The following is a 27,814-nucleotide window of genomic DNA, read 5'->3' on the forward strand; positions in this document are numbered from 1 at the left end:
AGCACATAACGCTTTAGCCCTAGTGTCTATTATAACAGCCGCTGAAATGGCTACCGGTTACACATAAATGCGTCCGCTTGCGTCCTTGTATGCTTACGGCCTGACGTTTCCCGTTAGCGTCCTTAAATAACATTGCGTTGTTCTTTATTGGTCGTTAAATCTCTTGCGGTTGTCGTGTCTTCGCCGCCGCTACGCTTTCCAAGCCTTCAAAACGTCCATGCCACACAGCAGCAGCAGCAGCAGCGGCAGCAGCACCCACCACCCAACCCAAGCCAACCATCAACACCACCCCAATCGCAGCCCAGTCCCAGTCCCAACCCCCTTGGGCGTTTGAGAGTTCCCAGCCCCAGGCGAGCGTGAGTTTTTAAGATTCGTTGCACGATTTACATGGGGCAGAGACACTGAAACACACACACACACACACACACAGTGGTGTGCAACTTATTTGCAAGTGTTGCAACATCGATGCGGCGGCGACTCTCTTCTACTCGTTTTTATTATAAACTATTAGCAGCATTATTGCTTTATGCTCTATTTTATTTTCTTAATTGTTGAGATTTAAAGCTAAAGTCACTTCTTAATTTTCTTTATGCTCTCACATTTCGTTAGAGTCTCGTTTTAGTTTGCTCTTCTTTACTTTTTGACAGCTTTAGGTTACTTGCTCTCCTTTGCTTTAGCAGGCGCGCTGCAGTGTTGCCGTTTTAGCAATTTTATAACTAGAAATTATAGCAATTTTAAAATTTCAAAAGCTAGAAAACGCTGCGTATTATTTTGTTAGGCTAACTGTACAGCTATTTTACATTTATATTGAGGCTATGAATTCGTAAAGTTTAGCAGAGAAACATAAATAAATATTTTATTTTATTTTTTAATGTTATGTTAAAGTTTAGAAGAGAAACATATTTATATTCTTTTATTAAATGTTATGTTAAAGCTTAGAAGAAAACATAAAAAAATTAATTTATTTTATTTTATTTAGATTTCTTCTTACGTTTAAATCAATAGCATACATGTTTAAAAAATTCAATAAAATAATATTAGCATAAGCTAAAACATTGTTCACATTATTTCTCTATATAGCTAACTCATGATCTTCTATTGAAACACGAGGAGAATAAAATATTAATTGCCAATGGGATTACCAGTTTGCACTTTTAATAAATTAAAAAAAATTTTAAAAAAATGTAATTGAATAATGTACGTAAAATATTAAAATTTCATATAATAAAAATAATTTTCATATAACAAATTCATTCATTCAAATAAATATTTAAGCTTTACTTTTAAATAAAAGATTTTTAATTAAATGTTATAGGTAAAATATAAAATAATTTCATATAATAAAAAAATAATTTGCATATAACAAATAATTTCAAGCTCAATATATTCATTACACATTATTTAGATTTTATTTAATTTATATTTCAAGCTAAGCGAACCTAACCTATTATATTATATTTAAATTTGATATTATTTTTATTATATTTATACAATATATATATGTTTTTCATCGCTTTAATCCAGCTTAATCTTCGATTTTCTGGCAACACAGCTGTTTAGCTTTTATTTTTCTTTTATTTTGCGCCTTTATGCTTTGCTTGCAAATTCGCAAACGTTTGTGTATGGGCCAACCACTGTGGCTACAATGGCAACTGCTGGCCATCCATCCAGCTATCCAGCCAGCCAGCCAGCCCGCAAGCATTCAATACGTAACGAAACGAAAACCAAACCATATTCTCCAGCAGAGCAAACCAGAGCAATACCAAAATGGGACAGGCTGACGCCAACACTTGACGGCCGTCGTCGTCGCCATCGTCAGTTCGCTGCTGTTGTTGTTGTTGTTGCTTAATTTTTCATTTAGGGTTGCTCTAACGCCAGCAGCAACAAAAGCGAACACACACACACACACACGCCTATACAATTTTATTTGTTCTTATATTCAGGCAAGTTTTCTTTATGCTGCTTTTTTTATTGTTGTGCCAAATATTTTTCCATTTCCATTGTGCACAAATATAAAAGTTTACTCAGCTTCAAATTCCGTTGCAATTTTGCAGAATTTAAAACAATTCAAAAAATATTCTGAAAGTGCAAAGCTCAATAGAAATATTTTAGCTAAACAAATTTACTTTATTTTTTTTTGGTGTGTCTGTCTATGCTTTAGCTTTTCACTTTTATAACACACACACACACACACACACACACACACACATGCGTATGTGTATGCGTGTATGTGACTTTGGCATTTAGTGTTAGGGGCGTTTGCTTTTGCCACTGCGCCTTCGTCCTTTGTCAGGATGCCAACAATAAGGCCTATTTTTATTGTTTCCTTCTCTCTGACACTTGAACAGCTGACAGGCGTCAGCGCTGCTGCTGCTGCTGCTGCTGGCGCCAGCGTTGACTGCAACGTCCTCTCAGGCGCTCAGTCGCTCAGTCGCTTAGTCGCTCAGACGGCAGCACATTGCGTGGCAAGCACGTTAATTTAATTAAGCAAAAGTAGCTAAATATGTTTGCATTTTGTTTCAGCTCTCACTCTCAGTCGCTCGCGTGCGCTCTCTTTCTCTCTCTCTCCCTCTCTCCCGCTTTGTCTGTCTGTCTGTTGTCTTTTTCATAAGCCGGGCTACTTTAAATGGTGCGTATAGCGCAGGCGGCGGGGCTGGGGGCGTGGGCAGCGGCATTAGCTACAAGGGGTAGTTAAATAGACTTTTCGACGCACACAGCAGAGCAGCAAAATGTTTTACTTTCACTACAATAGAATTAGACAATTGCACACAGTTGAATATGCGAGTGTGTGCGTGTGTGTGTGAAAGGCTTTCACTCAAGCCTACGCTATAGTGATTGCTGTTGATTCGAATCCGTTAGCAGCAGTTCGCAGTTCAAATTCTCAACAAAGAAATTAATTATTCAGTTTAAAATTTTGTTACTGAGATTAGCAATTTCCATTAGGAATTTATTTGAAGTTGTTTTTTATTCTTGTTGATATCAAAAATGAATATAACTGTTGTTTATTGAGATTGTTGACTTATTTTATATTTATTATATTAATTTAATAAATTTTAAGCGTAAAAGAATATTTATGAATTATAAAAATGACAACTTAAGATTACATTTGCTTGTTTTTTTATATTTATTATATGTGAGTGAGTGATTTATCTTTATATATTGTTTATTATTAATATCAAAATGAAAACATATAATCATATAATAATTTAGTGTTATTTGGGAGCTCACCACAATCAAAACAAAAAAGACATATGATTAATAATATTTAAGCATTTATAATTGTTATTTAATGAGATTTACATTTTCTTTATTGATATGAAGTGATACAAAATAATTTAAAAATTTACGAGAGTATTTAAAAAATGTAGTAAGTAGTAGTAAAAAAAAGTTGTAAACAATTATTTCTTTTATTTTATAATAAATAAGAATTTGTTTAAGCCTTTTGCTTTCTTTTTTTTCTTAAATCAAATATTATATAAATATGAGAGTATCTTTGTATTTAAAAATGCTTTAAATATTTTATATTTATTTAAAATAATTAAATTAAATTGCCAAATCATTTTGGTTTAATTGAATTTTGTTATGTAGACTAAATACTATACACTTAATTATTTTTTTAACTTAATGTACGCATATATTTTAAAAATATTTCCGCTGTCTTATAAATTGTTGAGCAGCTTTTATAGCTGACATCTCTTAGCTTTTGGCCATCATTCTCGGCTATGGGCTGTCAATTTTCTATTTGAAAGCAATCACATTGGCCATGTTGTTGGCCTTTAGCTAACTTCCTATTAACATCTTTCACTGTCTCTCACTCACTCAGTGCTGCGCCTCAGTCCGTTGGACGTTCGACAAACACATTTCGCATTTCGTTTGATAGATTTCATAGCTCTTTACTTCAAATACTCACTCCCACTTGGCCCATTTATCAGCCCCCCACCCCCAGCCCCAACTCGCAGTTCTGTTGAGTGCCGACCTTAGCATAGAGAGTGGCAAAGAGAGAGAGAAAACTGCGTTTTGTACGCTTAATCGGTCATTGGGCTTGTTATACAGCTCAATTATGGTCATTTGGCCCAAACAACACTTGGGCTATTGAGTCACCCCCCTTAGCGCACACACACACACACACACACACACCCATGCCCATGCCTGTGCACACACCCATGCCCCATATGTTGCTGTTGTTGTTGGGTGGTGTAACCCTCTAAGCAATTTTTGGCCCAAAGCCTTGTCACGTGGCAAAGGCGGCAAAAATCCTTTAATCGATTTGCCTTCCGAGTTTTTGCTGGCGACTAAAAATAAACGCTTAATGCAAATCAACAACAACAACAACAACCGGCTGGATAATAAAGATTTAACGATTTTCAAATCGTATGCAAAATGAAGTCAACAACAACAGCCGAGGCGACTAACATTGCAAAATTTCAATTTGTTTACTACGCTCAACGTATCCTGTTTTAGTCCCAAAAACATTCAAGTGTATTTGTGTTTACTTCACATGTATACGTATGTGTGTGTGTGTGTGTTTGTAATTTAAATTCTCTGTTTGCATTTGTCCATTACAACACAAACAAACACACACACAGACACACCGATTGGCATCTATATAGCCATCTATAATTATAATGTCTGCATTTACTATATAACAAAGTTGGACTGCAGGCTGTAGCCCTTTTAAAGTGCTTTTGCTTTTAAGCGTTATTAATGTAAATACATATTTACCACAACATGCATTCGCATTAAAATTTGAATTCGCTTCCACACGCCAAATTAAACAATCGACCGCAATGTGAAATGCGCGCAAAACTACAAAACTTTCAAACATTTAAACATTATTTTTTTTGTTTTTTTAATGTCCGCATATATTCTCATTTTTTTTATTTTTTCTAGATTTAATTCAGAAATATATGCTCGTTTTCCAAAAGTTTTATGCCGAGTTTACACATTTTTTTAATATTTTTAGAGTTCATTATTTTATATTTTTTTAGATTTCTTTTGTATCAAAAATACATTTCAAATATGCAAATAAATGAAAAACGATTTTTTTTAAAACATTTTTTAACAAAAAATGTGAAATTTAAGAAAAATAGAAAACTACACATTTTTAAATAATTTAATGTCCAGCTTAAACATTTTTTTTCGAGTCAAAATATATCCTCGTTCTAATATATCAATATTTTTTCTATATTTCGTTTGTTTCTAAAATATAGTTTCAAATATTAAAATAAATACCAAACAATTTTTTTATAATCATTGAAAATTATAGAAAAATACAAAACTACAATTTTTCAAAAATTAAATGTCGACTTTAAACATTTTCTTGGTTTTTCAAACTCGAAATATATCTTCGTTTTCCAAAAATTATATGTTTATTTCTTGTTTATTTTTAAAGTGCAAATATGTGCTCATTTTTTAATATTTCTTTTAGATATCTTTTGTGTTAAAATAAATGGCAAACGAATTTTCCAAAAATTTAAATGTTTGTTTTTTTAGTGTCCGCATATATTCTTATTTTTAAATATTTTTTCTATATGGAGTTTGTTTTAATTAATTTGTTGACAAATTATAGAAAAATGCAAAATTGAAAATGTTTGCTAAATTTTATGTTGAGCTTAAACCTTTTTTTTTTTCGTTTTTTTTAAATATTTTTTCTAGATTTTGGTATCAAAAATAAATTTTCAAAAATAAAAGAACATTGCTTCGGTAATAGGAGAAGCTTGCATAAGATATTTGGTTGCTCTAGCTCATTTAGTCGCTTAGTTTTTGCTGAATTTGTGTGCGGCTGATCAAGAATATAACTTACATTCAATTGCAAAATTTCATGTTATGCTGGTTGCATATTTTTATCCAAATAACAAAAGTGCATAAAAGAAAAGAATTTTTTTCATTTCGATTTCGAGCTTTACATTGAAGTCTATTTGCTTGCACCTGCTTTGCTCTGTTTGCATGAAAGCTGCATGACGTCATAATTTAAATCATTTATTATTTAACCACAAAAAATAAAAAAGTAGACAACAGCATTATCTGCATTAAAGCCGGCGAAAAGGAAAAGCAAAAAGGCACAAACAAAGTTTTTGTGCATTCATTTATCATATATGTGTATATATATATATATATATATATATTTATTTGAGAAATGCAATATCTTGATAAGAGTTTATGAACGCGTTAAAATTTTGTGGTCATGCTGGCGTTGGTGACGCGTCAACACGCACAGAAACTTTTTTTTTCCGCTTTCACGCTTATCAGATAACAAAAATTATGAGAACAAGAAAAAAGAAATAAAAAATGGAAAAAATAGAGGCAGTTTAGAAGATTGTAGTATATTAAGGTGGCTCGAGCTTATAGCTTATAAATTTTATTATTAAGTTGTAGAGCAAAATTTGCAATGAAAAATATTTAATTTAAATCAAAATTTGCTTGTGTAGCATTTTATTTTCTTGTCAAAATTTGCCTAAATACACTTTAAATTTGTATTTAATTAGCTTTTTTTATTACAAATTTTAATTTTAGAGCAATGATTTATGAATTTAAAATTGTGAAGTATAAAATTTAAGTCACAAAACCTCCAGAGAGTTTGTGTGGATCTAATTCTGATTTTCAAATATTTGAATTTTTCAATTTTTATTTAATTTGAAATTGTAAAACAAAAAATGTAAATCATAATTTACTTGTATTGTTTTTATTGCTATAGTTTTTCGGAGTTTTAAGTATTTTATAAAGTTACAATTTGCATGATTTTATTTCAATTTTTATTTAATTAGAATTTTTGAATGACAATTTTTTATTTTAGAGCAAAAACTACGCAGAATTACGCGTAGATTATTTTTTAAAATTTCTAGCAGCTATCAAATCGATACACCCTACTGTTTAAAAATGCATGAGGGAGGGGGGTGGCAGGTGCTTTGCGTATCTAGAGCAATATAGCCGACTCTTTCTTGCGCCTTTGGCTTTAAAACACTTTTTGCTTATCTTATCAATTGGGCGAACGGCAACGTTGACAACGCCAACGAACTTCAATTCAATTTCTTTTCAATTTCTTGCACCTTACACACACAGAGACAGACAGACAGACAGACGAACACATTTGTGCCACCTGCCATATGTCAGTCATGTATTTTTTTTCTTTTACTCCAATTCGTTTTTTGCAAAATCTTTGCTTGTAATGATGAGCGACAGTGTCGTGTTTTCATTAAGAACAGGCGAAGCAACCACCCAACCAGCCATCCAGCAAAAAGACAACACCCTTCCCCCCCCCTCACATTGAAAATGTAAATATGAAAATCTCTTCTAATCATAATGTCGTGTAATAATACAATATGTATGCAGCAGGGGCAATATTGTCTTGAGAGGTAAGGCCTTTGATCTAAGTACACACACACACACAGACAGAGACACTGTGATTTTTCGCATAGGCCAACAAAAACAGTTCGCAGTTCTCATTCTCTTACTCCGATTGCTAAAAATGTTACGCTCTGCGGCTTTAACGAAATGTTAATTTTGTGCTAATGAGAGCGCCAGAGCCACCAGAGTCAAGTCAACGAGGCTAACTTGGTGTGCGTGTAGCTCTCACTGTATGTGTGTGTGTGTGTAAGCTGTTTAGACGCCATTTTGTCAGCATATTTAATAAAATCTGCGCAACTAAGCACGCAAAAAATAGAAGAAAAATAAAGTAATGCATGAGAAGCTTGAGCTAGGCGCCATTTTCTTTTGCTTTTGTTCATAAACTAAGTTTTTTGTTTTTTTGGGCTGACAGCTAGCGCCATCTGTTGACAGTTTGCTGAAATTAACTCCAAACTCAAGTTGGGATTCAGTATAAAGTTTTGCTATATTTTACCAGCTCGTCAACTTTTTACTGAATTTCGTTTTCTAAATTATTTTTAGCTTATTTTTAAGAACTAATGTTCGCGTCAGTTAGTTGCGGAAATAGCATCAAATTTTATTCAGCATCAGTTAAATTGAAAGTGCCTTCAAATCAACTAAAAACGAGCTACTTTATTTCTTGCCGAACTATCAAATAGTTCAGTAGTTCATTTCTTTTATTTAATTAATTATTATTATTAATTTAAATTTAAATGTACATAGAATATTTCATATATATATATATATTCAAAGCTAAAAGAAACCATTTGAAAATATTATTGAACCTGGACTGCAATTCATTTCCATCTTCATATTTGAAATCAATCCATAAATCATAATTCAACTATTTTTTTGTCTGATTAATTCATAGATAAATTTTATTAGATAAAATGTCAATCACTATAATTGATCGCAGCACCAAATGTTAATGATATATAAAATAAATACCCAACACTAAATAAATATATTGCCTTTAAGTTATACGAAAACGACTTTAAGTTCGCAAACTTCGAAGTTCGAAATATTCTCAAAATTTGTCTGCTTCTCCCAAATATATTCCAGTATGCCATAAAATAAATGCATCATCTTCATTATTATTATTATTTATGTCATACATATAATCAATTGAATTCGATTTGAAGTGCGAAAACGTGATAGTTCGAATATTGGAAATACATATTTCCAAAAACTTGAGTAACTTTAATGTAATAAATTTGTTCATTTGTTTTTCCTAAATATATACAAAGACTTTATAATTATATTGCCCTCGTATAAATTAACACAAAAACAACTTTAAGTATGAAAACTTCGAAGTTCGAAATATTGTCAAAAACTTCAGTAACTTATTTGTTTGTCCCAAATATATGCCAGTAAAGAAGTGCATCAATTGAATTAAAAAATTGAATTCGATTTTAAGTGCGAAATCTTGCAAGTTCGAAAGTTTGAAATATTTCCAAAAAGTTGAGTAACTTGAATGTATTAAATTTGTTCGTTTGTTTGTCCCAAATATATTCCAGAAATGCAGTCTTCATTGAAATTATTTATGTCATTTAATGAATTGAATGCGAGTTCGAAATATTGGCACTTTAACTTATTGAATTTGAGTATTCCAAATATTTTGCCGAAATGGTCTTCATTAATATTATTTATGTTATATAATCAATTGAATTGGAAAACATTTGTTTAATGAGAAAATTATATTGAGTACTTACCAAATGCAGAACAGTATTGACCACCTCCCGATTGGTCACCTGACCCACCTCGATGAGGCCGATGAGGACGGCAAATTTCAGATTATCGGCCGTTGTCATTCTGACGATTTCGTCGGGCCGCTTTATTTCGCTGAACGGCGGACGCATGATGTCCGCCATTTTGAGTTTGTTTTGTTTTTTAGCACGTTCGATTGGATTAGTTAGTTTTTTGATTTATTTAAGTTTGACGTCGATTGTTGTTGTTGTTTTTGTATTGTTGTTGTTGTTGTTGTTGTTGTTGTTGTTGTTGTTGTTGTTGTTGTTGTTGTTATTGCAGTTGATTTGTCATAGTATTTACAAATAACAATTGATTTAAGATCGAGTTATATAAGATTAATGGATGGAATGCTTAACGGGGGGAAATTACACAGACACACACATTAATACACGCACACACACACATACAAATCACATATATATGTATGTATATATTGATATATATGCAGGTGCTTTATAAACAATAAAAATTTTGTTTGATTGGCCAGGAAACTGGGTAACAACAACATAAATTAAAATTGCTGGATTTAAAATTTAATTTTTTTTATTTTCTTTAATTAAATTTGTTATATTTATGAATTTCTTTGTTATTTTTGGCGGTTATTAATTTAATTTTGGTAAACACTGTGTTACTTTTGATGATGTTGTTGTTGTTGTTGTTGTAGCGCAGCCTCGCTGCTGATGCTGCTGCTTTTGTTGTTGCCCCCACCAGCGCTCATATTGAGCCGCTGTTGTTGTTGTTTTTGTTTGTTTTTTATCAACGTTGTCTGGGATTTTGTTAAACACTGCTTTATAACGGTTTTTGTAGTTTTAATTGTTTTATTTTGTTGTTGTTGTAGGATTTTTGTGGTGACATTCAATAAATGGAAAGAGAGAAAAAAGAGAAAATGCCACATGAGTTACAAAATGCAAAAATTAATTTTCAAATTATAAATATATATATATATATAACATATTTTTTACAACAGCATGCAATCATTTAACTAAAATAAAATAAAAAATATATATAATTTTTTAAAATTAAAGCAACAATAAATTAAATAATTAAATGCTTATAAACTAAATGCGGGTGCTTAGGCGCTTTTATTCAAAAAAAAAACAAACTACATATATGTGAGTTCATAACTTATTTGATGAAAGGCTTGCAGTTCGCGTTGACATTTATTGCCCAACCCACTCATTGCTGCTGGTCCATTTGGATTAAGCCCGCCCAGCTGATGTGCTGGCTAATTAGTGGAGCAATATTTTCAGCAGCAAAGAAATGACGCAAAGACTATTCCATTTAATTTAAAGCAAAAAGTTTAGTCGTGGCAATTTTCAGTCTCAGCTGAATTTTCGCATCGATTTTTGAGTAATAAGTAAACATTAAATTTTTAATATTATATCATATTTTTGAAAAAATTTGTATTTGTATTTATCGTTCAGTTCAAATAAATTTAAATGCCAACAAAATAAGTATTACTAATAACTTATTAAACTTAAGCTTAACTAACAACGCAGGCAAACAATTTAATAAATCACTGCTTTGCTAGTTCATTATTTAAAAAAACAAGCAGTGTTAAAAAACGTTAGCTTTATTATACTATAGCAAATTTTATAGTTTTTTTTCTTCAAAGAAAATTTTATTAGCTCTAGTTTTAAGATTTTAAAAATATATGCACAAGATTCGAGCTGTATGATAATAATAATTTCTACAAAGTAAAATATTTTTATATATAAACTGCATTAATAACTGCATAATAATTAGCCATTAACATTCCAATTCCAATTTACTATGCAAAATGCAAATTTTTAATTCAAAAATACTTTTAAAATACTAGACAAATAGTCTTATGCTTTTTACAGATTTATGTTAACTTTACCCAATTCCACAAAGTATTTGCTCAAAATAAATTGTATTATGCTCACAAACAAATCGATATATATATATATTACAATTGTAATATATTTTATTTTAATTTTAAACAATTTTAAACATTTTATTTTACGTATTTCAGTCAATTATATAATATTTTGACCTAATTGAAGCGCTGAAATGTTGAGTCAGCGTAATTTATTTTAATTTTAGCAAGCAGTCAGAATAATAATTTTATCTATTGAAAATAATGTAGCTTTACTTGTTTTTTTTATGCTTGCATATTTTAGCTAGCGTTAAATAAAATAATATTTTTACAATAGAGCTTAGAACTGCGCTGCTTACAATAGAAAAAAAATATTATTCAAAGACAAGCAAAACAGAAGCAAAAGAAAAAGAAATTTAACTTATGCAGCAGTTCGTCACGCACTAGCGATAAAGTTGCATATAAAAATACATATAGATATATATATATATATATATATATATATATATAAATGTGTAAATAAGGGCCTTAATTAATTTAACAGCTTGAATTAAAATAGTTAAACAAAAGTCAACAGCACAAAAATGTGATTTACAGTTAACTGTTGCTGAGTGCTAAATTGTAATAGAAAGCAAATTATTTGCTTAAATATTAGTAAAAGTGAAAATGTATGAAATGTAAAAATAATATGCGGGTTGAATAAATATGCAAAAAGCAAAACAGAAAGAACGTTAAAAAGCCTGCACAAAATAAAAATTGTCGTGGCATGTTTGATGACGTTGTTATTGACACAAGGCGGCGTCAGTGATGAGCGAGAGCGGGCAGCGAGGCGGTGGAGCCGGGTTGGTTGACAAACAGTAGCGAAGGCTATCGAAACGTAATTAACGCTGCCAGAGAGGTAAACGTAAATGAAGTGCGTGTACGTAAAGTTTACGCGACACGTAAGCGGCCGGTTTTGGGCCAAATGGTTAAGCGCAGCGGGGTGAAGTGGGGTGGGGCTGTTTAGGTGAAGAGAGGTGAGCGAGGTGAGTCGCTTGAAAAGTCGCTCGCGTGCATTCACATTTGCGAGAGAGTAAACATGTCATTGCGAAGAGCGTGAGAGGGCGAGCGAGAGAGAGAGAGAGAGAGAGAGCAAACGATGCACATTGCATGCCCGACTGGGAACATTGCATGTTTCTAATTGGCAAAGCGAACAAGTTGAGTTCTGATCTATAGAGTGCAAAACGAAATAAGCAATGAAAAAATAAAAAAAAAAAACTTGCTATTATCACTTGTCATGTTATCTAAGCGAAAGCTCAGAGCAGATGGTGATAAACACACATTACGTATATTTGCTATCTTACGCTTTTTGGTTAACGTTCGCTGTTAAATAAAAAATATACTATATTATCTGCCAAGCTAACACTAGCACTAAAAAACTAAATAATAGTGCTTAATAATTTCATTTCATTTATCTAGAGTTTTTAACTTTGGCATTGGCTACACTCGCTCTCTATCTCTCTCTCAATTTTGTGCTCTCTGTTCTCTTACAATCTCTCATTGTCTGTTATTTATTCGGCCGTTGTTGTTGTTGTTTTCGCTGTTTTTGTTGTGGTGGTGTTGGTGGCTTCAGTTCTCTGTTACGGTGGTTGCTCTTGCTTGCGCTTTTTGGAGTCGAGTCGAGTCGAACAACAACAATTGGCAACAAAAATGTTGTTTAACCAAAAATTGCGCAAGAAACCAAAAAAGAAAACAACAAAAATTGCTCAAATTCTTATGGAACGTAACCTACAAAAATCAGCTTTGGACAGCAAACAATTGTCAATATACATACTATATGTATATATATTTATAATATATATATATGTATGTGCAAACAAACATTTGTCTGTGTGTGTGTGTGTAAGCTGCATATAAAATATTTCCTTTGTTTTCCTTTCTTTTTACACGCTCTCGCTCTGTCTATATCACCTTGCCTGCTTGGCTTGTGGGATATTCAACTTCCTCTCCACCATCCATGCCAGCCGCACACTGTTCTCCCATTTGCCTCCCTTCCTCACTCCCCCCTTTGTCCTTTTGGCGTAACAGCAACAACAACAAGCACACCACGCTTTGGGCAAAGTGGAAAAATCAATGAATGTCAAGCGCATAACAGAGCGAGAAAGAGCGTAAGCAAAAGAGAGTGTATTTTTTTTAGAGAGAGAACATGACCGACCGACCGCCGCTACGCGTCCTGCCCTCTCCACCTGCAGAACAAAACACGTCGTCAGTTTGTTAACTTATTCTTATTAGGTTGGCTACCACGTTCTACCACACGCACACACACACACACATACGCATACGTACTCTCGCTCTCTTACTCTCTTTCGCTCTTTCTCTGGCAGCAATCGTCTGAATGGATGTCAACGTCAGCGTTGCGGCTTTTTCTGCTTCTTGCTACGTTTTTATATTCTTTTATCGTGTTTTTGTTATATCTTTCATTCTTATATGAGCGCAAACCAAACCAACAACACCAACACTAATGCTAATTGGAACCAAAGCAACAACACACCAATTGTTAATTGCCAAAGGCAACAAACCAAACAGAGCAAACAAAATATTTCGAAACAACAAAATAATAACAATAATTGTTGGGACAGCAGCACATGAGATATTTACAACCAAATCGAAATGCCGACAAATGCATAAGCACTACTACTACTACTACTACTAGTATGTATATTATTATTATTTGTGTTATATTTACGTTGTGTAGTTGTTATTGTTGTTGCTATTATGCCGCATCGGCTGCACTTGATTTTGTCGTTATTGTTGTTGTTTTTCTAAATTTTAATTAAACATTTTCGTACGCGCACTTTGCACATGATTTTAATTTATTTAATTACAATAGTTGTTTCGCACACAAAAAAATAAAAAAAATTCGCAAAAAAAATTGTCTGTTTTGTTGCTATTTTATGCATATAAATTAAACATTTACAACGTCCACGTAACAACAAAAACACAACAAGTAAATAAGACAAAAAAATTCTCTATGCGCCAAACAACTGACTGTTATAACCGGCGACAGTGCACACGTTATTTCAATCAAAATAACCGTACAAAAACAACAGCGTCCCACGCGTTCAACGGTTCATTGTACATTAAAAATAAAACAGTTATCAAATAAGAGTTCAATTCGATTTGTATCGTCATCTATATCGTCATCATGTATCGCAGACGCCAATCGTCATCGTTATCTGTCTGACAGCTGCTCGCACAAAATTGTTGTGGATAATACTCGCGAGCTGGTTGCGTTATCCGCATCTCGCTCGCACTTCTTACGTTTCTATAGCTGCACAGCTCGCACGAATATTAAATTGAAGCAGTATTAAATAAAAAACAAAGCGAAGTAAATTAACACAAGTAAAACTGCACATATAAGTAAATATAACTATGACGATTGGAATTTACATACATAAATAAATACATACTCCTGCACTGAGAAGATGGCGGAGAGATTATTAATGGTAAGTCACATATTGAATTGATTTGTTAAAATTATGAATAATTTTAAAATGCATGCATATGCATTTATGAATTAGATATTTTAAATATTTGACACTTGCTTCCCGTTACTTTTGAATAATTTCTCGCGAGTATTATCTGCAAGCTTATGCTTTAGTGCGAGCAGTGTGGTATTAGGTTCAAAAGTGAGCACTGTAATGTTAAGTGTGTACACCAAATTCATTTGTGCGCGCGCAATTCAAATACGAGAAGAAAAGAATTAACATGCTGTTAAGTAACAGTCTGTTTGCGCTCGCTCTCGCTCATTTACGAATTTTGCGCTCTCTATTTTCAGTGCTGCCCATCGTTGGCGCGCATATGACAGTTTTTTTAAACTACGTACTTAGTTTTTAAGTTTGTACAATGTTGCAATCATTTTTAGAGTTAACAAAACAGTTTTTATTCACGATAAAATATAATATTTAACTTAAGAGTTAAAGTAGACGCTAAGTATTTAATGTATGGAGAGTTGGTAACATGGGTATAATGTGAGTGCGTTCCAGGCCTTAACGCTAACTTGTACACTAAACTCTTATTTAATTTAGTTTAGAAAAAAAAACACACATAATACAAATATAAAATCGATTTAAAATAATAATAATATATAAAAAAGAAAGCACTTTTTCGTCAAGAGAATATTTAAATAATGTTTAAATCTGTCTACAGTCTGCTGCTCTCGGCGCCATTATGACGCTGTGACTTGTCATAACCATTGTGGGACAACTGCAGATGCTGCGGCAGCTGAGCGGGACGACCATTGGCCGCCTGGGGCGGCATCGTCTCGTCCACACTGAAGACAGCGTTGTCATGGCCATGCATGGGACGCGCATTGAGCACAGCATCTGGATAGCCCTTCTGCGATTCCTGCTGCGTATCCATGACTTGCTCCTTAGGCTTGCCCTCCAGCAGGAAGCAGGTGATGAAGAAGAGAATGGAACCTAAGCAAAAAAAAAAAGGGAGAAATGAGCAAGAGCTTTTTACAGATTTGTGGGCTGCTACTTACTGATGCCATAGAAGCCAGCGTAGAAGATCATAAGGGAGCCGCGATAGCCGAGCTCCTTGGCCACCGGATCCACGAGAATGGGCAAATTGCCGCCAATGTTGTTCATCACAAACAGGAAGACGCCAATGGTGGAGGAGCGAACACGCAGCGGCACAATCTCGACAACAATGGCGAACACAATGCCGAACCACATCTCGGCAAAGAAGTAGCTTAGTCCAAGCGTAATCATGGCCCACATGGGATCAAAGTAGACGGAGCCAAAGGCAGGCAGAGTGGCAATCAATTGACTCAAGGCGAGGACAAATGCACGCGATCTGATGCCCATTTTGGCAACAATCTTGTCGGAGACGACACCACCAATGACGACGCCGACGCTGCCAATGCCGATGGTGACACCGAAGAGCCACCAGCCCAAATCCACATCGGGAAAGTAATTGTTGTAGTAGAGATCCGCATTATAGGCAAAGGTCATGCCACCGCAATGGCGAATGGAGGCGGCAATCATCAACATAATCATGGCCGGATTCTTGATGACCTGCCACAGCGAAATGGGCTTGCCACTGGCCGTGGTGCGATCGTCCGCAATGGACTTGCGCTCCGGTTCACGCAGCGTCGTGCCCGTCAGTCCAGCGACAATAATTGTGAGCACGCCCGCTCCAAGATAACAGACACGCCAGCCCATGTCAAAGAAGTTCGCCTTGGTGATGTAACGTCCGACGGGAAAGGCAATGCCATAGCCGCCATAGATGCCCCAATTGAAAATGGCCATAACCAAGGCGCGCTTGCTCTCCGGAAAGATGTCGGACATAATGCCAGTGGCCAGCGGATTGCAGCCGGACTCACCCGCTGCCATAATCATGCGCAGCACCACCAAATGCCAATACTCCTTCACCGTGCCCTGGAGCACAATGGCAATGCCAAAGATTACAGTGCAGACAGTCAGCATCTTGACGCGATTATATTTGTCAGCAGCAAAGCCCATGAAGACGCCGGCGATGGTGAAGACCAGAATGAACGTCGGACCCGCCAGTATCTGATAGTCTATGCCCAAGCCATTGTAGTTCCACTCACAGTAGCCACTGCCGTTCATCGCCAGCGTGTAGCAGCTGCTCTCATCGCTCATATCCGCGCACTGGGTGCTCAGCTCATGGCGCTTGAACATGCTGTTGTTCTGCTGGCAGGCGATGTCGCCATAGTCCAGCTCAATGGCCGTCTGCTTGGAGGTCACGCCGATCAGATAGTGGCCCAGCTCGCCCAGAATATAGCCAATGGTCAAGATGGCCAACACGTAAGTGTTGTAGAAGCCGCTCAGCTTTTGCATTATCGGAATCATTTTGTAGCTTCTTTTTTAGACTGCAATGAAGAAGAAGAAGAAGAGAAATATAAGTATAAGTATATTCTATTGTATTACTTAAAGATTTATTTGAACTTTTTTAACTATTAATAATTAACACCAACCCAGACCTGATTGGGTTTTCCCCAATCCTTGCAACGAATGTTGTGTCTGTTTAACACTCCCAATCTATAAGCTTATCAAATCTAAAAACAAAACATAATTTTAAATAGTTTTTGTATCTTTTTCTTTTATCGTCGACTGTTCATAGTTGACATTAAATAAATAAATAAATATTGAAAGAAACTCTCTATTCATTTATCATGAAATGAGCTTAACATAGTTAGTTTCGATAAATAAATTTTATATTTTTCTATTTATTTATTTAGTTATTAATGTTTTAGCTCATAGAATGTTTTATCAATTCATTTAGCTATAGAATTGTATTGGAAGAAAATCATTTATCCATAGCTTCGTTACAAATTATTCCATCTCTATTAATTTATACTTAAGCTACACTCTAGTTAAGCTTATGCAAATAAATTATAAAATCTGCTTACATTTATAATTGCATTCTATATTTATTCAATTACTATTCATTTTTAATTGCTCAGTTACTTAGTTGCTTCATAGGTTTCAAAAATAAATTATTAGATTAAGCTACAATTATTATTTTGCTATTATTATTATTATTATCTCTAGAGAATTCCTTTCCATTTCTATATATATTTGTATATTTGGAATTTTTTACTATATTAAATATTCTATATAAGCAACAAAGCTTTTCTTTATTTAAACATAAATTTCCTATAAAGAAAAAAACGTTTAATTTAAATAAGTTAATTTTGTGACTTAATATGTTTTATTAGATAAAGTCTATTGACTAATTAGTTTTAGAATAGCTCTCTGATAGCTCAGAGATCCAATTTCCTAGTCCTTATTTTCTTAGTTTAAAATTAAATTGATACTCTGTTTCATTATTTATACAATTTTGAAGGAAGAGTGAATATTTTTTCATATTAATATTATTTTATAGGGTTGCTTATTTTGAAATTTTAATATCCAAAAAGTTGCTAATTCATTGGTTGTTTCAATAGAATGTTGCTCATATAGGAAGTTACTTTTATAGAATTTTTATTGAATTTATATTTTAATTTTATTTATTTTGTATCTTGTATTATTTGTATATTAATTAATTTCATCACTTTAAAGCGTGAAGCTAAATATGCAAATATGAACTTAATTTTTATGTATTTTGTAAAATAAATAATTTTTGTTCAATGCATTAACAATTTGCTAAAAAATATAAAAAAAAAATGTTGCCGGCAAGAAAGTATCTTGAAGATACTTATTAATTCCCGCGAATCTGCAACCGAAATTCTAACTCATTAAATCAATAGGCAGCATTTATTTCACTGTCGTAACCCCTGTTGGCAAACATTGTTGCCTGATAAACAAAAAAAATCAATAAAGAAAGAGCTCGAGCAGCCGTAGCTGTAAATTAAAACGAGTATCTTTGCATTTGTATCTCTCACTCTCTGCAGTTTGTTTGGAGACAAACGATATACAATCTGCATAGGAACATTGCGACTCATTTGTCAATCAGAGAATTTAACAAGTAACGACAAAAAAGGCAAAATATCTTATAATTAAAATTCCCAACAACTCGAATGATAAATAATCTTAGCGCGTTTTATTTATGAGCCGTGTCATTTGGACAACTAAAAATGCAATTTCAAATTAAAAGTGAAACAACAAAGTTGTTCAAGTGGAAAACGTGCTTGCAATTTAAAAGTTAGTCACGAAGAATTGCTAAGGATACAATCAAGAGTCAAAATTAAAAGTGAACTATTTAGACTTCATTTAAGAATTAAATGAATTAGTGTTTTTAACTTTCGTTTATGATCTCGGAGTTGAAATCAACTCCTAAAGGAATAAATGACAGCTTAACTTATGTCTTGAAATATGTCAAGCTTAGAAATTGTTCACTTTGAATTAAATGAATTTCTAAGATTTGTGAAAGGTTCGTGACTTGCGTCGACCTTCGAAGTAGCAATAAGGTCACCAGGCAACCTTTATGAATATTAAAGCTAGTTCGGAGAAGGAAAAGAATGAATAGAAACTCTTCCGATAACAAACCAGACATTTAATTAATAAAAAAAATATTTAGAATTAATAAACTTGTAACTTTGTTTTTGCATAAAGCATTACTTATTTGTTTAGCATTAGTTCTTATTACTAAAGTCTGCATTATAGAAAATAAAAAAGAACCCCAAAAAATATTTTTGAATTAAAAGTTTGAAGTCATTTACCTGAAGTCTAATCAAATCGAAGAATGTATTCGTTGAATAAACTTATATCTATGACATATATTTTCATGGCTCTTTACCTAAATTAAACGAACCCTTTTCATGTGGAAAGAACTCGCAAGAGACTTTGACAACAATCCGCGAATTAAGCTCAATTGATTTAGCTTTGTTTGTTGAAATTTTAGAACTGCGGAAGCATTTTATTTTGTTAGGTACGCGTGTGTGTCTGCAGTTCAAGGCTAGAAAGTCAAATCGATACCCAAAAGTAACGCCCGTCAAGCAATTTGTAGCCATTGTAGCTTGGATCAGCAGCAGCAGCAGCAGCAGACAGAGCAGAGCCATTAGCCCAAACAGCAAAATTTTATAGCCGCGGGCGTAGACAAGTTGCCAAAAGAGTTTTGTCTGCCAGAAATCAATCAAAAATATGTTCAAGCTAATTCATTTATGCTGTTGTTGGAGCTATGGCAAACTATTTATAGGCTTTGCATACACATTCTCAACTAGACAAAGAGTTCTCGGACATTAAGCTGTGAACTGTCAAGGTTGGCTGAAGTAAATGGACATACTTTATATACATATGTATATATAAGCAACGGATATGCGGTTAGCAACAAAAGCGTTAAGAATGCGGATGCCATTAATCATGCCAAACTTTAAAGAACTTATTGTAAGACATTTCTATTGTAGTTAGAGCATAAATATATTTTTGATATAGCCAGTTTTGGCATTGCTCGACATAAGCTGCTCATCAAATTGCCAAATAATAATAATTATGCTACTTCGACGCTTCACCTTGATATTTAGTACTTTGCTATTTTTAAGTTATAAAAAAAATACCTGTTTTAATTAGAAATAAAACACGCGCTTATGGAAATTGAGCTGCAAAACATAAAATTTCATAACGCTTGACAATTCTATTTGAGTTCGTATCTCTTTTCTCAATTTATGCGCATTACAAAATATCTATAAAAACTTGTAAGCAAGAATGTCTATCCGACCCGGCAGTGCGTGCTTTGTGCCTTGAGATTTGTGATTTGGCCCTGTAGCTTTAAAAAATAACGTTACAGTTTCTATTACCAGTTCAATGTCAAGGCGCTCGGAACGTTAAACGGATCTCAGACTCAGGTAAACCGGCTTATCCGAAGAAAACGAAATTAATTTATGCGCATGCGTGACTTCGCTCATTGTTGTTGCTGGTTTGCAGGTTCGTTGATATGAGCATAACGAGTGGGCATGACTTTAGCGAGAAGTGAAGGTGTCACTTTCTTTTGTGGGCAAGGTTAATAGACAAATTGTTGCCGGAAAGAGGCTTAAGAATTAATTAACAACGCTCTTTTATTTCACCATTATTCTAATAACTTTTATTTTCTCTGACTCGTTGCTAAAGCTACTCGCTGCAATCTTTCATATAAATACTTTCTATCGCATTTTTATTACCCACTACTCGCTACTTAAAGTGTCTTGATATTCAATTCTATTGCTCTTTTATTTTCCACTTTTTCATGTTACTCGTTATATTTTTCGTTCTTATTCTTCTTGCTACTACTATCGTTCTTGCTATTACTTTCGTATTTCCCATTGTTCGTTACTAAAGCGACTCGCTGCATTCTCTTATGTTAAAGTTAAGTTAAAGACTTTCTAACTCATTTTTATTACCCATTACTCGCTGTTAAAGTGTCACGTTATTATTCAATTACATCGCTCTTTCATTTTGTGTTACTCATTTTCGCATTTTTCATGTTACTCGTTACAAATTTATTATATTATTCATTCTGCTTATTGCATTCAATCGCTTGCATATTTTCCATTACTCGTTGCTAACCGATTCGCTGCATTCTTTCATGTGACTCGTTATAAACTTACTATATTGAATATCAATCTTTGATTTCCCATTACTCGTTGTCGTTTGTCTGATTGAATTTTATTGCTGCCCATTACTCGTTGATAAAGCGACTCGCTGCTTTATTGTATACTAAACAATTTATGATCACATTTGCTCTTCATGTTATAGAACTTGCTTTAGCAAACAATATAATTTTTACTACGAGTTAATTGCAAACGAAATCGCTCGAACCTATATTTAATTTTTATTTTTATTAAGCCACAACTAGCGAGTGCCTTTGAAATGCAGTGAAGCGCTTAATTTTATGAGATGCGAGACTCCCAAACCGAAATCATTTGTTTTAATGTTTTTTTAATGCCCAGCGAGCGCGAGATAGTGAGAATGTCTCGCGTGTTGTATTGTTTATAGCTGAAATAATTTACATATTGCAATTTAGTTACAAATTTCATTAAAATTTCTGTCGCAAGCCATAAAATATTTTGTGCATTTGACAAATTCGTTTAGGCAGCCACATTTAAAGGCTAATTTATCAATGACATGCAATTAAGCGACAGCGCTCATGCCTATGATTAAATGGCCCGAACGACATTCTAGTCGATTGTGCCACCTTGCAACACGCATCAGAATCAGAGTCTGTGGTCAAGTCGTGCATACAATTGCCGCCAACTAAATAATCATAAGGCGTAGGTAGTTACATATACATGTATATATAGCTAGCCAAGTCTCTTATAAGTGTTCGTGACAAATTTGTCTTACAATCTCTCGCTGGAGCAGCCGACAACAGTTGAGAAGTCACTGGACAATTGGCTTGGGGCTTGGAACTTGTGGCTAGCACAACGCTTGACTACTTACCACTTACTTGATAGCTTGAATCTGAGCGTGACTAATGTGCAATCGACTCAACAAGCTCTACTCTATATCATATATGCTCATGGACTTTGTCCGGCCTCTGAGCATTCACCTACTTTGGGCTGATTATTGAGATACTGCAGCGCAAATTGTTGTAATTTCAAACTTCAATATAATATACATAATTATTTATAAGTGTATGTGTGTATAGAACTTTTAATTTGTATCTCTCAATCAGTTTTCGTCTCTAAGTTTTTAGATTTTTCAGTATTGTATTGACAACTTCCATTTCGCTTTTAGTCAATTTACAAAACACTTTTGTCATATAGAAACCTGTTTAAGTTTTTTATACAATTTTACATTTCTAATTAATTTTATTTATTTTTTTAATAGATTTAATAATTTTGTTTATCATACCAATTTAAGGATTTGCTTTTTTATATTTTATATACATTGCGCTTTTATTTATTTTTATTTTATTTAGCTAATTCTTTTAGATGGATTTTTTAACATACCAAAATTTTTTTTATTTATATTTTTTCTTTTATTCATTTTTATTCCCCCCTTAATGTAATAATATTATTTTTTACTTTTTTAAAAAATAGTTTGCAAAAATCATTCTAAATATTTTATTCTTTTTCTTATTATCAAATTTGCAATATTATAATATCTCGAATTTTGTCACTTATGACACAAATTTTAAAGATTTACCTTTTTGTTTATACGGCAAACTCTATTGCCACTCTGTACTTAAGCCTCTCAGCTTAAGCTTGAGAGTTTTAACAACTTCAAAGTACTTCAAATTCCCATTGAACTTTAAATGTCTGTGGAAAAAATGCAAAGTCTTTGAAGCACTTAAGCTGTGGTAGCCACCACAGAAAAAAAAACAGTCGAGTCATGCTTATAATAGACTTCCTAAAAGCTAAATTGGCCAATTAATCAGTTAATGCAAATTTGGCTGGAGCGCTGGGCGTGGCTCATAAAAATCAACGGCAAGTACTTAATAAATATTTAATTTACTAACGTGGCTTGCTAAAAATGCGGTCTAGCATTCAAAACGCCAACGCCAGCGCTTAGCTTAGCGCTAGCCATGCTAACTTGGCTAAGACTCGCAGTTGTAACCGCAGTCAAGGTTAACCGGCGGCTACTTAAGCTTCAAGTCATTGTTTTGAGAATGAGAGAGAGTGAGGGAGAGTGAGGGGCAGGGACGTGGCATAGGCGACAATTGTTGCACACTATGTTGCATGCAAATTTTTCGTAACGATAAATTACATGCAATTGTACGCCAGGTGGCGCTTTAATCAGCTGCGCATAAATTGTTTAGAAAATCAGTGCGACAGACCAAAACGACGATGCACAGGTGTCCGGCCAGCCAGCCAGACGGACGGACGGACGGACGGACAGATGCAGTGACAATTAGCAGCTATTTGCGGGTGAGACGCTTGTCTAATTAACATCGCGTGCCCCGTCAAGCTGCATTCTGACCATGGCCAACAACACAGCAACGAGTGTCAATGTAACAAGAGCTTTAATCTAATTGTATATGCAAAATATAATATTTGAAAACTGACACAATGTTATAAATTGAAATTGAATTTGTTGTCAAACATGGGTGTTGCAGCTTGGGTGACGCCCATTTAAATGCTGCAACAAATAGAGACATTAATTTCAGCTCAATTTATTGCAAATATATTGAGAATATATAAAAAAAAAAAAAGAATTATTTAGCATGCATTTCTGCTAGTTTGCTATTTATTTATTATTATTATTTATATAATTATATTAAATTTAAATTAACTTTTAATTTAATTTGTGCTCTAAGCATTAATTCCATATCAATTTATGGAAAATATATAAAAAATAAGATTCGATTTATTATAAAATTTAAAAATTTTAATTTTTTTTTTATCTTAGTTTGTTGAAAATATATATAAGCAACTATTATTTAATTGTTTCAAATTAAATTGAAATTTTTTGCTTAGGGTATTTTAATTTAATTTATTTTTTATATTTAATAATTTTTTGTTGAAATGCATTTTTATTTATTTATTTACATTAATTGTTTGCAAAGTTAATTTTAATTTAATTAAATTTTGTATTAATTTTTGTTATAAATTTAATTACTTGCGTTACATTTATTAAATAAAAAACTTAAGGAATAAGCACAAGTTAAAAATTCTATATAATTATAAATGGAAATCATGCACTGAACTATAATTCCATATCATGTATAATTTGTGTATTTAAAAAATTTCCTTGCAAGTCGCTTGAGCTTTGAGAATTGAGAGCTGAGTTTATGAATAATTTATCACATTTGCTTTGGGATTTTCACAGTTGGAGACATCTTTAGCAGACTATAAAAAAAAAAAAACAAAACAGCAACATGTCGATGACGCTCAGTGGGCAAATTTAATAAAACTTGAAATGGAAATAGTTATGCCTTTTGTTGTTGTATACCAAATCGTTGTGAAATCGTGCGCACGTGGTTAAACCTTTTGGTCATACTATTTATAGTATATAGCAATATGTATATAGCAATTTTGTATTAAAACTTATAAGGGCGCTTAATTGTCCAAGTGCGCTTGGCTTGGCTATATGCATAGATTAATCATCTAGTTGATATATACGCTGAAGTGAGTTAGCAACAAATGAAAGCTCAGCTGGACAACAAGTACAATAATATTTAAAAGTAAGAGCTTTATGCTTTAGTTCAAATAAATAAATAAATGTACTTCCTTCCTTATTTGTTTATTTATGCACAATTTAAAATGAGAGCGGCTTGTAATAAAGAAAAAATATTGTCAGTCATAATTGCGGCATTAAAAATACGATATGTTTAATCTCCGAGGGCTGAGTCAATGATACGATACTGTATCTGTATCTGTATCTGTATCTGTATCTGTATCTAAAGTATATAACCCGAATTACAGGTAATTACGTCTTCTGTGCATGTTCGACAAATGCAAATCAACAAATACGAATACGAAAAAAAAGACAAGCACTTTGAGTTTGTCATCTCAAGAGTTATATATTAATTATATTTAATGATAATATGCACCTTGTATGGAATGCATGTAATTACTGCAAGTCCACAGACTGGACTTTAGTTTAGCACACTCACATAAATAACTTATAAATAGCTAGAGAGCCGATCATCGTTTAGATAGTAGCTAAATAAGCAGTTAATTTTAATTGCCACATAATTAAGCTAAAAAATGTCATAACTATTGCTAGCTTTTTAATTATGACACCTGTTACTAGTTCAATTGAATTTTGATTTTATTTGCAAGCGGGCGTGAGCCAAATTAGAAAGTGAGAGGGCACTGCAATTAGTTTTAATTGAACTTCTATGCGAAAACAATCTCTATTTACATTCCCGCTGATAAATTATCTTTGAACTTAGCTATGCGCAATTATAGACAAAACTTGTTACATTTTTCTCATTAGAGGCGACAACACACACACATATGCATATGAGCTTACAAATCAACGAGTTGCTGCAGCTGCTACTTTTACTCGTTGCATATGCTAAGAATTAATGTCGTTCAACTGGTAGGCTGAAAGTCATAAATAATGCACATAACTGTCAACTCATTAGTTCGCTAAATTATGCTTTACTCGCTACAAAAACTCGACAAAGTGCTGCAATTACTTTGTAACGAGTTCAAATAAATATATAATAAATGTAAAATCGCTTGTTACATTAACTCGTTGGCAGCAAATATGCTTTACTCGTTAGTTATTTTATGCAATTTATAGTAGTTAGTTAATTCTTTCAAATTTGACTCGCTACATTAACTCGCCAAAGTGCTGCAATTACTTTAACTTTAACGAGTAACAAGTTCAAATAAATATATAATAAATGTAATTTAATGTCGCTCGCTACAATAACTTATTACTCGTTACATTAACTCGTTGTATACATTTGATAGTAGTCAGCTAACCTCTGTCAAATTCGAAACTCGCTAATTATAATATATTTTAATGCCTGCCTATAAATTATGAATAGTCACACTTATGCAATTGCAATTCAATTACACAATCGATCGAATCGACACTCGATCGAGCTTCGTGACAGCTGCTGCTGTTAGTTAAATATTCTTATAGCTTATAGTTATACTATAGTTAGTTCAACTACTATACTATACTATATGATATGTACATTTATTTAATTTAATTATATGCATACTTATTTGTTGTGGCTTGTTGCTTTGTGGTCGAAAGTATTTGAATAAAAATAAAATAAATTACTCTTGATATTAATTAATACTTGTTTAAATGGTGTTTGAGATAATACCCCAAACTGATATGTATAACATGTTACGACAAAACGTTTTTAAGATACGTTCATTCATTTAAATTTCGACAAGTTTCATTCAACCCACAAAAAAAAATAAAAAACAAAACTGTGACTAAAACAATTTTAAGAACAATTTTGTGTGTGTTTTGTTTTTTGCTGATAAGGGCATGTGTTTTAGGTGTGTAGGCCAAATGAGTTTCATTGATAGTTCCACAAACTTTAGCATCAATAACTCCCCCCAGCCCTTTTTTCTCACACGCTCTCACTTATCTGCAACTCTCTGTGGGGCTTGTTTATTGATAATTTGTGTAGAAATTTTTTTGTTGACAGCGCGCGTCAATATTTAACAGCAAATACAACAAATTAAGTTAAGTAACTTGACTAACAATAACAATATTTTGACTTGGCGCACTTTTAAGCTTTCCCCTCTACTCAGCTTCAATGCTAGAAATTGCGTGCGGCAAATTTCCCTACGAAAATTTCCCTAATGCTAAAAAAATACTTATTACTTACACTGAAAATGCGCTGCAGATTTAATTATTGTTTTGTCACTGACACACTTTAACTGCTAATGCTTATTAATTATTATGAAGATCAATTGTAATAAATTGAACACTCGCGTTTTAATCAATTTCAATCAAAAGTCTGTTAACGGCACTTCAAACAACAGCAACAAGAGCACAGAAAAAAAAAACAAATGAAACAAGTGTACGGCGTAATGTTCTGCACTACGGCGTGCCTTGCGCTTTGCGGCTGTTGCTGCTGCTTCTACTGTTCGCACTGCTTTGCCAACTCCTTGGCCCTGCTTGAGGTACAACAAGTGTGTTAAAGTTTTGTGCAAAAAAAAAATAATAAATTTAAATGCGTTGTGTTTTGTTTGCTGCACGTCCAATTGGTTTCAACTTATAAAGAGAACTAAATCGCGGCTTCGCTTAGCAGCGTTTATAAAAAGGAAAAAATATACGCCCAAGCCCAAGCGCTAACTTGAACGTCAAAGTCAACGTTGACGCTGACGCCGACGCAGACGCCAGCATCGCCCGCAAAACAATATAGCCGAAGAAACAGCGAACAGCAGAACGCGCAGCAGCAGCAGCAGCGACCGAAGAGCGCAAAACTTGAAGCTCTCTCTTTGTTTGTTATGCTTGTTCTTATTATTAGCTTGAATAGTCGTTGCTTGTTGTTGTTTTTGTTTTTGCTGCTGGACATGGGAAGTGGCGACTGTATTTTAACCTTTTTCTTCGTACCCTTTGCGTTTGAGTAATTTATTTAGATCTTTTCACATGTGTGTGTATGTGTATCTATTCAGTAATGAGCAATAAGAGCTTGCATATATAATTTACTTTTATCTAATTGTAAGAGCAAACTAAGTAGCTGAATAATGCCATAAATTTTTGAAGGATAATTCCTTACAGCGGTTTTTTCTCTTTAAAAAGCGCAATGGAAATTATTCCGGCGCTGCTATTTTTAAATTTATCACACACAGAATGTCAAAAAAGTCGAAACGCGCGCATGTTAAAAGCTGTAAACATAATGAAAAATTGTTATAGGAATCAATTGCAGTTATTTTCAACATTCAAATTCGTGCATTAAACAAAAGTGTATTTTAATCTCTGATTGTAACAGAAAGCAATGCACTTTTTATGGCTTATTGATATTTTCAACACATTAATTAACTTATGCAGCCAAAGATCAAAGACCCAAAAA

General features: G+C 33.3%; 2 protein-coding genes across 2 annotated transcripts in view; both read right to left on the reverse strand.

Moving 5' to 3' along the window:
- LOC108606195 (neurobeachin) overlaps positions 1-9,300 on the reverse strand; it is a 191,359-nt gene extending 182,059 nt beyond the window's left edge. The window contains 1 exon segment of the mRNA XM_033294473.1: positions 9,075-9,300. Coding sequence (XP_033150364.1) covers positions 9,075-9,233 — 159 coding nt within the window. The 5' untranslated portion in view covers positions 9,234-9,300.
- Positions 9,301-14,858: 5,558 nt separating this feature from the next.
- LOC108606932 (putative metabolite transport protein HI_1104) lies at positions 14,859-27,005 on the reverse strand. Its single transcript, XM_017997483.1, has 3 exons — positions 26,624-27,005; positions 15,477-16,829; positions 14,859-15,411 (listed from the first exon to the last, which is right to left on the reverse strand). The coding sequence occupies exons 2-3, from the start codon at positions 16,807-16,809 to the stop codon at positions 15,134-15,136; spliced, it is 1,611 nt and encodes a 536-aa protein (XP_017852972.1). The 5' UTR covers positions 16,810-16,829; positions 26,624-27,005; the 3' UTR covers positions 14,859-15,133.
- Between the last annotated feature and the right edge of the window lie 809 nt (positions 27,006-27,814).

This window comes from Drosophila busckii, chromosome X (assembly GCF_011750605.1).
Source record: "Drosophila busckii strain San Diego stock center, stock number 13000-0081.31 chromosome X, ASM1175060v1, whole genome shotgun sequence".
In the NCBI taxonomy this organism is placed as follows: domain Eukaryota; kingdom Metazoa; phylum Arthropoda; class Insecta; order Diptera; family Drosophilidae; genus Drosophila; species Drosophila busckii.

Bases quoted from the DNA above. Each gene is read 5' to 3' on its own strand.
- LOC108606932 (XM_017997483.1), bottom strand. From the start codon at position 16,809: ATGATTCCGATAATGCAAAAGCTGAGCGGCTTCTACAACACTTACGTG. The intron at 15,412-15,476 runs GTAAGTAGCAGC...TTTTTTGCTTAG, and splicing joins CGCTGGCTTCTATGGCATCA to GTTCCATTCTCTTCTTCATC.